General features: G+C 38.1%; 2 protein-coding genes across 2 annotated transcripts in view; both read right to left on the bottom strand.

The window, feature by feature from the left end:
* LOC119423937 (katanin-interacting protein) overlaps positions 1-4,726 on the bottom strand; it is a gene marked incomplete at its 3' end in the record, with an annotated part of 14,064 nt that extends 9,338 nt beyond the window's left edge. The window contains 10 exon segments of the mRNA XM_037691368.1: positions 509-615; positions 788-921; positions 1,049-1,174; positions 1,323-1,563; positions 1,777-1,914; positions 2,050-2,151; positions 2,235-2,347; positions 2,757-2,932; positions 3,235-3,323; positions 4,664-4,726. Of these exon segments, the coding sequence (XP_037547296.1) occupies positions 509-615; positions 788-921; positions 1,049-1,174; positions 1,323-1,563; positions 1,777-1,914; positions 2,050-2,151; positions 2,235-2,347; positions 2,757-2,932; positions 3,235-3,323; positions 4,664-4,675 (1,238 nt within the window).
* A 1,804-nt stretch (positions 4,727-6,530) lies between these two features.
* Positions 6,531-10,447, bottom strand: dcun1d3 (defective in cullin neddylation 1 domain containing 3). The gene is made up of 3 exons (XM_037691367.1): positions 10,397-10,447; positions 9,733-10,283; positions 6,531-7,411 (listed from the first exon to the last, which is right to left on the bottom strand). The coding sequence occupies exons 2-3, from the start codon at positions 10,170-10,172 to the stop codon at positions 6,871-6,873; spliced, it is 981 nt and encodes a 326-aa protein (XP_037547295.1). The 5' UTR covers positions 10,173-10,283; positions 10,397-10,447; the 3' UTR covers positions 6,531-6,870.
* Positions 10,448-10,959: the final 512 nt, after the last annotated feature.

Below are 10,959 nucleotides of genomic sequence, written 5' to 3'. Positions count from 1 at the left end.
ATCTATCTATCTATCTATCTATCTATCTATCTATCTATCTATCTATCAGTCTATCTATCCATCCATCTATATATATCACTATTTATCTATCCATCTATCTATCTATCCATCTATCTATCCATCTATCTATATATATCACTATTTATCTATCCATCTATCTATCTATCTATCCATCCATCTATATATATATCACTATTTATCTATCTATCTATCCATCCATCTATATATATATCACTATTTATCTATCTATCTATCCATCTATCTATCCATCTATCTATCCATCTATCTATCCATCTATCTATCTATCCATCTATATCTATATCTATATATGTGTGTGTATTTATCTACTCCTTTTAAATCATAGCAAAAAACATGAGCATGCTCCTCAGTATAATATGGGTATGTTCCTGTACTTGTCCAAAACATCTGTTTAGTGATGGTTCAGTATAAATACATACACCGTACTGTTACACCTCTAGTACGTAGGCATCACTGTTTGCAAGATTACCTTGGAGCCATGAGCGTTATTCTCTGCATGGCCAGAGTAACATTGTTCTCATCTTTGTCATGTTTGCTGTGATGCTTTAAGGCATTCATCATCTGATGTCCCCAGGCCTAGATGAAAAGAAACCAAATCACAAATCATCAAGATCAACATGTATCACAGAAGAAGCTGCACCCTGAAGAATAGCATCTGTAAACACTAAAGGCAAAGTGTTGTCCTCTAGTTAAGTGAAGAAGAAAGAATTATGAGGACAGTAAGGAAGAACTTGTCATGGTTGAGGACCTCATCATTCTGTACGGGGGTGTTTTCTCTCTGTATGGCTTGGCAAACGTTGCTTGCAACTTCTACAGAGTCTCGCTCTTCAACTGAAGCTTTTCTGGATGCTGAAAGAGGCTTCTCCACTCGACTCCTTGGACCTTAAGCAACAAAACACTTTCTTACTATGGCTTTGTATAACAGGCGTGGATAAATCAGCATCAGTCAAAACACAAGTTTTACATCTAAACATCGGGCATCAACTATATTTTAAAAATGTACTCTTACCATCCCAGCTCTCTTTTGAAGGTGGCCTATCTAATGTTTTGCTCTTCACCAACAGAGGTTTAGTTGGTATAAAGGGATCAATGCTTTCCTTCCTTTTTGCAGAGAGTGAACGTTCAATTTTACGACCTGAAACAGTAAAAAACATTATACAAACATTTCTTCATCTGCATCTCACATTTATGGCAAACAAAATTAGAAATTTAAACCAAAATGTCTAACTGATGTTAATGCTTCTTCATGGCTGAGGAAATGGATAAGAATAAAACAAGCTTGCCTTTAGGTGAGGGTCCAAAGTCCAGGACAATAAGGTTTGCCGAGTCAAAATGGCCATGACTCCCACTTGTCCGAGAATTAGCGGAGGACTTGGAGGAAGAAAGAGGCAGCCCGAGTTCATCCAGGCTCTCACTGCTCTCCTCCCTCTCAATCTGCTCCTCTACCCACTCTTCGTCCAGCTCTTCCCCTGCTGAGCCGCTGCTGCTCCGTCGCATGCTAACCTCCAGGCTTCGACGTAAAACCTAATTTACAAAAAGTCAATGTTTATATGCATCAGTGCTCGCAAACACTCACAAGCAAAAAACAGAAGCACTAAACTGACAGTTTAAGGATTTCCACAAAAAAAAAAAAAAATTGACTAACCTTGGAATATGTTATAAATTAACAGAGCATTGTCAATTCATTACATCCTAAGTTAGCTCAAGAACATAACTTTAAAAAAATATTCTGCTCACCTTCACGTCCTCGAGGTTTAGTAGCACCTTCTCACTGTGCTCCTGGTTTGATTGGCCTCCTTGGCTGTCAGGCCTGGAGCTGAAGGAGCGTGAAACCTTGCGGTTGTCTTTCTGACAGCGAGGACTTTGTGGCGATCTCTGAAAAGAACGTAGATTGAATAAAAAAAATTTAAAAAAGCGAGAGAGACGGGGAGATGTTAATGTAGTTGAATCTGACACAGCCCCTCCCCTAAAAAACACTTGCACACACTGTCAGTAGAAATGATCCCCTACCTCCATGTCTACACTTTCATAGGGCTCAAAATCTTCAGAGTAGCACGTTTCAGGGGATATTTCCAAACACGGGCCATCCTCTGTTCTAATTTTAACAGAAGCCTACACATAAAAAATAAAAAAAGTTACAGCATTCATGTCAATATTTTTTATGTAGGATCAAATAAAACATTAAAGGCCTGCACCTGCACCCATTCCTTCCTCTTGACCTTTTCTGGGGCAGTTTGGCTTCTCTTCCTGTTGGAATGATCCAGATGACGACTATCTTCCGTTAGCTGGTGGGCGCTTCTACAGAAATCTGCCGATGAGTCACAATGCAAAAAGGAACGTGAGTGGCTCGCTACAAACTGTAAGCCTCGGAGGAGAGGAAACACAAAATCACATACGCAGATGGTCCACGGCACATAAAGGAAAAACCAAAACAGGAAGATAAAAAAAGAGAAATGCTGGCAGCTACAACTGTCACTATCATTTCATCACTGGAACTGGGCAACTAAACATGTTACAAAAAATACAAGCTGAAAAGTGTTGGCAATTAGCTCAGGCTCCATATGGTCTTCACATGACAGAATGAATCAAATTAGTTAAAACTGCAGCTTTTACTTCAGTGTAGAAATATGTAAGGACATATTTTCCTGCAAGACGCAATAAGGTTTTATATAAAAATCTGTCATTTGAATTAAGTAGTAAGTAGTCCAGCAGCATACCGGCTGTACGTGCAGCTCTCCTAGCAGGTAAAGAGGTGTCAGGCTTGTTACTGGAGCCCTTGTGGTGCTTTTTACTGCATTCGGCATTTGCTCCGTTAAGATAAATAGAAAACCCTTGCTCCAATCGTTCCAGTTCAATCTCCTTTGGGTCTTTCACTCTGAGGCGCTTTAAAATTCTGGAACAAAGAAAAAATAACTTTTTTTTAAAATTACACCAGAAAAAAAAAGTGTTTTCAAAAGTTACACCTAGCAAAAATTCATTCATGACATATACAACAACTTTTCTAAATATAACCATATTGTCAAAATACTGCATGCATGGCTGCTTTTGACTTGAAACACGTTTTTTGTCTCTCAAATACAGTACGAAACCAATCAGTGTGGATGCTAAGAACTACTTAAAATCACAAAAGGAGTTGTGTATCTCCTCTGTGAAACCCAATCTGTCCATCTGCAGCAGCCCGTGCTCACGTGTCACCTGTTTTTTTGCTGGAGGGCAATTAAATATTCATCCAGAGTGTCATCTACAGCAGGAGCAGGCTTCTCTCCTAGGAACGTCTTACTCTCCTTCAAGAACACACACATTAATAAAACAGAGACACAGTGAGGACACAAAAAGGCTTAAAATGAAAATAAACAGTCCCAGTGAACATTACACATTTATTACATTACACAGCTTCTAACGACCTCATTCTGCGCACCACAACATGCATGCATGCAAGTTGCTCCTCCAAATGTGAATCAAACTGGAGTTACAGTTGTTGCAACAGACTGAGAAATGTGTTGTTTTCAGAACTGCCACAAATGCATCTCTAAAGCCCAGCAGACTCAATTTTGAGATTCAATCCCTGAATGAAAGTGAAAACAAACAACGACAATTGTTTTCTTAATATTTGAATGCCCTGTTAAAGTGAGGCTTGTTGTTTAATAGTAGTTCTATCTTGCACTTGTTAGGAATAAGACCAACACTGACTGCAGTTATTTGAACTACCGGTAGACCTTCTAACAATTTCCCTCGGCATAGTAAACAATGTCTAAGTTATTATAAAGCACAAATATATACAAAGAACAAAATACATGTATTTTAGACTGCCATTCCTTGTTACTACAAACCACTTACAGTAAACTGATTCCTGCAATTTACTGGGCTTGCCCACGGCAGTGCTGTGATGTAAAACTGCAACTAAATCTGTGAAATTTATGTCAATAAATGTTAATAAAATACAGTCCCTTTTTTTTATCAGAATAGAAGCACAATCAAGATGAACATTTAGAGCCATTAAAGAAGACAAAGAGCTCCAAAATAATGAAAAATGGGTGGTGAAAATATGGCATTTTTGTTACAACCAAATCATATTTAAACAGCAAGAACCAATTTTGCAAAAATTATCACAGTCATCTGAGTTATTTGCAATCAGGTGATTGTGTATTAAATCTGATTTATCACCATATACTATATTCTGACTTGAATTAAGCTCAACGAAAATGAAACAATCACAGATGACAACACCAGATGCTTCAAGATAACCGTGCTGGTGGTGGTGTTAAACTTTAAAAGGAGCATCAATGTTCAGCATACCACAGCCACTTAAAACATGCCATTCTTTAAATATTCATGCGGAACAAAGAAAAGACATTAGAAAGCTCTTACTTAAGGTTTTACTAGTCAACTAGGCTATAGCCTGGTCAGTATCAGGAGCAAAGAAGACGGAAAGATTTAAAGAAAAATAATTGTTAGTGGTAGAATCCAGAGGCACAAAGAGACAGTTTAGTTTAGATGCTGCTGTGAAGTAAGACATGCATTACTGCAGGTAATAACATGTTCAAAGTAGCAGGTATCATGGAAAGGAATGTTTGGTTATAGTAAATCAAGTGCATGGTTATCAAAAGCAGCACAAATCTCTCACCTCCATGTCCATAGTGTGCTGCAGAGCAATGTTGACAAGACACTATCCCATATTGTACAGAGGGTTGATCATCACTGACTCATATTTGTGCTGTTTGGGTCCCACTGCAGGTTGACACCAGTACCATGAAGGTTAACTTTTACCTGAACTGTACAGGTGTACGCCACACCCATAAACAATGCACCACACCAATTGCACACTAAGACATCGTAAAAAAAGGGGGTTTTAGACAAAAAAACTTGTCTTCAACAACATATACCGTTAGTGCGGAGAGCTGGTGGATCGGTAGCGTTTTAGTTAGGCAGTATCCTAACATTTACTGCTACAGATAAGCTGAAGAGTTCTTAAATATGTTCGTGATTAACTTATTTTAGCCCCTCTGTGGATTGCTAAACCCACAACCGACTGCTATGGTTAGCAGCGGTAACGTTAGCAAGATTGGGCTAACGCTAACAACAAACTGAAAGGCTAATAAGCTAGCGTGTATCTACTTTACTTGACGGAGACAAAAACATTTTGTTAACGTACGTGTTTAAGTTAGGCTCTGATAAATAACAAACTTACTTACAGTCCGTGTAAAGCATATTAGCTTCGGTGTTGCCGAGTATTTTTTTTTTTTCAAGGCTTTCCTCATGTGCCCTGTGTTGCCCGGTAACCAGTTTAGATTTCCACCAATCAGGAGGGCCACAACACTTGGACACGCCCACTTTCTGTCATGTCTCTACACAGCTCCAACATATGGCTCAATAAACAAAGAACAGTTTTTAGTACAAACACACAAATATTCAAGGTATAAAATTCAACACTGTTTATTATAAATCAGTACATTTCTTATAAAAACAAGACAAAACGGGGGGTGAAATAAAACCATTTTAGATGTAAACCAAACAAATCTGAACCCTTGTCACAGTCTGTTGATAAACCAGCAGGTATTTTAACACTCGTTCCCAAACACCCATGCCTATACAGAAGATCAAGCTACAATTTGGATGCTTTTGTCAAATGGGAAAAAGGCAGCTAACATTAATGTTTTTGCAAAGCGTTTCCAAGTACATCAAATTTGCATGCCATCCGTTTCTTTGCAACTCTTTACAACCATTGCCATTACAAAATTTGCATTATTTGTCAAATGAGCACACTTTTATAGTAAAGCAGTTCAAAGATGCAAAGACTTAAAACTCTTGCAATACAATCTGAGCTTTAAGAGTTGCCCAGTCTTAAGACAGTTTAGACACCCTCTGTAATTACTCAGATCTAGCTTTAATTTTTATGATTTAAAAAAAATCCTTTAGTGAAATTAGTGAGGCAGCTGAGAAAAGCCAGCCTCATTCAGTTGCATGAAACGGCTTATTGAAAAAAAAGGTGGACATTAATATGGTAGATGCTGAAGATCAGGGAGAAGCACAGAAGCTGCTCAACCAAGCTAAGCTGCTCACTGTTCAAGTAGCACTCAAAAGTAAAAAAAAAATAAATTTAAAATAAAAAAAACACTGACCACAGAAGAGAAGATTGCTTTGAACCAACTTGGGTAAAAATAAATATTAAAACTGATAAAAGTATACAACTGTAACTTTAGTTCGTATTGTTCTTTAAAAGACCTTATGACATAAATATATTACCAATTGTGGGCCAACAGATGTGAAGTCAGTACAGTTCATCCTCACAGCACTACAAGATAAAAATCAACCCGTCTACTTCGCATTAATCCAATCCAGAGAATTTCACCAATCGCTGCAGTAAGTTTTGGATTGGAGTACTCAATAGGGAGCCTAAATTTATTTATTTATTCTTTAAATAAAAGCCTTTTATACAAATTATATTACCAGTATTATCAGACCAAAACTGTCAAATTGCAAAAAATGATCTTAGCCTTCTGTTGTCCTTTTATTTTTTTTTTACACCAAACCTTCACTGAGCTAACTCTGCTGGGTTAGGTAGGCATACAATAAAATAAACCACATTTTAAAAACACATGGGAGGAGGGGGAAGTAAAATAACTTAAATACAAGTGCATAAAACAATAGTTCTTAGAGCCCTTTCTAAAAAAAAAATTAAAAAAAGCATAGCAGAAATCCCATCCCAACACAAAAGGAAAGTTAAATGAAGAGCTGAAATGGTAATGCTAATATTTATCCAATGATTCCCAGGCGTACAGTTCACATATAGATTATGTCCTTCCCTCAAAAACAAATATGTTATGTTTCTTGTCAGTGTCCCCCCCACGTCTGTGAGCCACGGCTTCCCTCAGTTTCAAGCCTATCTGTAGTCGAACACTCTGTCTCAGTACACCTCCCCTTTTCCTCCTCCTCCATCAGTGCCTGTTCCTCCTCTTTTCTCCTGCGCTCCAACTCCCATTCTACAAACGTGTCGAAGAGGCTAGGCCAGGCCTCGTCCTCGCTGTAGTTGCTGAGGTCAGGCCCGATAGCCTGGGTGAAGTTGAGGAACATGTTCCACGTGTCCCTTGAGATGCCCCGAATACTTGAGGGGTTCTCAGCAAGAAAGTCCAACCAGTGCTCCAGGATCTCAGGCATGTCCTGTGTGAAAACCAGCCGCCACAGGGCGATGGCGATTTCACGCTGAAGTGACCGTTGACCCTCTTCTGCATCCAGGCCAAACTGGAAGGTGAAACGATAAAGGTCCTTGAAGTTCTCTTCAACCTGGGCCTCCAGAAGCATGTAGGGGAAGCGAGAACAGATGCCCTCAATACTGTCCGCTCTGATGGCCTTACAGCCCTCAACAAACTCCTTCCTGGTGGCATGAAGAGAACACGACCAAATGTCAGAAAGACTTTACAGAATTACAAACTAATCATTATAGACTTTGCAAACAGTCGTATAAAAACGCTTCAGTTAGCATCACTTGACAATGAAACGTATGTTGTATTGTCTAAAAGTGCTGAGTTTAAATCAGAGCGGGGACAAATGACGCAGCCACAAAAGGGAGCCCTATTCTTCTCTTGACACCAACTGCAGGCAGGTTGGGAACGAGACTGCAAACCTCCCGTGGAGCCCCTTTCTGACAGCGTTTGAATGTGTTCAGCTATATTTCTGTGGCCCAATCAGTTTTTCCCTTTAGAAGGCAGGATATTAAAAATACTGAGGATGATGAACTGCTCCTTACTGAACGCACCTAGAGAAAGGACACATTCCATTTTGGATTTAATTGTAGAACTAGATTTAAGAAAAAAAGTGACGTTTATAGCGTAGTTGTGTAATATCTTAGACTATAACGTTAAAACAAAAGTATGCGTTAGGCGGCTGATATTGGTACTGAAATTTAATTTGAGTGGATGATAGTTTGAAGACATTGTGATTATCAATAATGAAGGCTAATTAACTGAAACACATTATGAGAAACAAAACAAATAATAAATTAACATGGAGATACCCAACAATATGAGTTTCCAGGCTTTTGACACCATGTGATATGTTGAATTCATTAGTTATTTATTTGATTCTCCTTCATTTTATGTTTTTTTGTAATTGCATAGCTCTTTTTAATCATTTTTTTGTTGGATTTTATTCCTTTTGTGCTTTTTAACTTGTCTGTACAGCACTTTAGTCCTTTATGGTTTTTAAAGTGCTTTATAAATAAAGTTGAACTGGATTGGATTCAACTTTAAGCCTAAAAAATGTGTGAGCAAATCTGTTAATAACCATGACTGACCAGCTGACTGCTAGACCAAACTGGGCAATGACAAAAACTGAATTATTGCCATTTTATCACTATTCCGAGCTCAACATTTCCATTTTTTTCAAAAACTATTATAGACCTTTAAAGTTTTCAACGCTAAACCTTTTTATTTACAAAAAATGATTTGGTCCTGTGATGGACTTGAAACCTGTCCAGGATGCACCACATCACGCACACAGTGATCACTAAATAATCCAAAACTTACGGCAACATAAAAGGTTTATAGAATAGCATTGGCTTAAACCGTCATCAAGTTCTGTAGACCGTAATAAAAAACAAAAAAAGTAGAATCTACTTCGGTCTTGGCCCGACTTAGATTAGCAGTTTGCTCGTCAACCGGTCAGAAGTGAAAACACTTATTTCTCTAAAGTGAGAATTTTCAAATAACTACCTATAGCAGGTAAGATATTGTTAGGGCTAGGTTTTTCAGAGAACCCGATTAAAAGATCGTATCACTTTAAGCATTTAGGTTTTAAGTCCGCATGTGTTCACATTGAACATAAGATGGCAACTTGTTCAGAATCTATTTTTTGGTTGTATGTCATGTATTATTTATAACCAACCAAGAGTTTCATTTGTAACCAGGTACTGCTGATGAGTTAATTTAGTGTTGGTGGTGCATGAACAGAATTTAAAAACTTGCTATACTGGGATGGATAATATGGCTAAATATCTACAAAACATTTCTTATGTTTCTGCATAAAGTTTTGGATCCATGTACTCCAACAAACAGAACAACAACTTGGAATAAAAAACAAACTAAAACAATGTATTAATGAAAACAAAAAAAATTGTTCCTGTACAACCAAAAGTTTTGTTACACTTATAAATCCCTTCTGACCAAGTGTGTCCAAACCTTTTGCTTTTAAAGATCTAAGTACAACATTTCTCTGGTTCTTATTATGTGACTATAGATGCTCCATTTTGTTAAGTACTTTAATTAATATAGAAATATTATTTATCACCTAGAACAAAAAAAAGAGTGGACATGATAGCAAATAAGAGTGAACCGATAAATCGGCCCCGATTTCTTTAATTTTGGAAAACCAGAAATCGGCCGATACTTGCACGAGAAACAGATTTTACAGATTTTTTTTAGTTTTAACAGCAATTGTCTAAACTTCATTTATATTTCAGAGCACTACCTCATGGCCAGGTAAAACGTTTGTATCGTTTCTAGGATATTGTTCAAGGGTATGTTTCTCAACAAAATATTGGAAAATTGAAGGTGCACTGTGACCGTAGAACACCAGACAGTGTTGCTTATAAAACAAAATCGGAATCGGCTGGTCAGACTTTAGAAATCGGTGATCGGCCAGAAAACTGCAATTGGTGCACCTTTAATAGCAAACAACACAAGTCATACTCCCCCTCACCTTGTAAACTTGCACATGGTGGCTGCTTGGAACTTCCAGGCAAGAACAAGAACTCGAAACTCTGCTGGGTCCACACACAGATCATTACAAAACCTCTCCATGCCTTCCTCCAAGATGGCGTCTTCCTGTTCATCCTTGTAACATATGAACAGCTCCTCAATCCGCAGCAATGACAGCCCATCTCCATCCAGGCCTTCATCTTTGTATGGCTCCTTCATCACTGTGGAGATGATTGGTGTCTCCACTGTAACCTCCAAGGCCTTGGTGCCATTCAAAAGCTCACTGGTGGATTTGCTAGACGGGGCGCTAGAATCTTCTTTGTGGCCCCCTCCACTAGCACTTTCAACTCTTTTGTGGGACTTGGAACTGCTCTCTTTGTCTCCACTCTTGCTGCCGAGGGAGGATGTCGGATTCTTGCACTTGGTGACACACTGGCCCATGTCTTCCTGCCTGGTCCTTCGTCTGTCCTTCCTCCTCACCTTCAGTCCCCGTCTGAACCACCTAGACGCCTCTGCTCTGGCCAGACTAGATGTCTCAACATACCCTCAGGCCTACGGTGAAGAAAAATTAAGCACGGAGTATCACACATTAGAAAAAGTAGATATTCATCAAAACAACTCCAACTACATTTTCTTAATTATTAAAGTACAACGAGCTGAGTTACCTGTGCCAGATCTGTCACCAACCAGGTCTTCAGGTGGCCAATTTAAAACCCCTAAAAAGCAAAAAACATCAAACAAAAGGTTTATTTTAATCCTGAGCTAAACAGAACTCATTACCACTGTAGCAGACAAAAACAAAATTAATATCAGGGATGTGATGAAGATTAACCAATTTGTACCATTTCATGGATGTGCAGCATGAAGTGAAATGCCTGGAAGTGTGCATCAGTGCAGTTTTGGGAATAAACCTAGATGTATTGGCATATCAATTCTTTGTGATAACATTTGATCCATATATAATAAATTAAGAGCGACTACAAGCAATTTTTATTCTATGTACTGACAGAAACTATAAAATAATAAAAATTAAGAAGAAAATGTAATCAAGTTGTAATATGAAGGATAGCATCACAGTTGTTCTTCTGCAGCACCGTTATAAACAGCAACAAACACTGACAGTGTGCTTCAATTATAATATCGCTGAAAACAAGATTAACTTGTGCTATAAAATGTTGGAACACAGAAAAATATTTGTAAAAAAAAAAAATCTGTATGCCTTTTTATA

Source organism: Nematolebias whitei, chromosome 17 (assembly GCF_014905685.2).
Source record: "Nematolebias whitei isolate Nwh7 chromosome 17, NemWhi1, whole genome shotgun sequence".
In the NCBI taxonomy this organism is placed as follows: domain Eukaryota; kingdom Metazoa; phylum Chordata; class Actinopteri; order Cyprinodontiformes; family Rivulidae; genus Nematolebias; species Nematolebias whitei.
This window is presented reverse-complemented; position numbering and strand designations above follow the sequence as displayed.

Excerpts from the sequence above, each read along its gene's own strand:
- dcun1d3 (XM_037691367.1), bottom strand. The coding sequence starts at position 10,172 with ATGGGCCAGTGTGTCACCAAGTGCAAGAATCCGACATCCTCCCTCGGC. Across the intron at positions 7,412-9,732 it reads ACCATGTGCAAGTTTACAAG|GAAGGAGTTTGTTGAGGGCT; the intron begins GTGAGGGGGAGT and ends TCATGCCACCAG.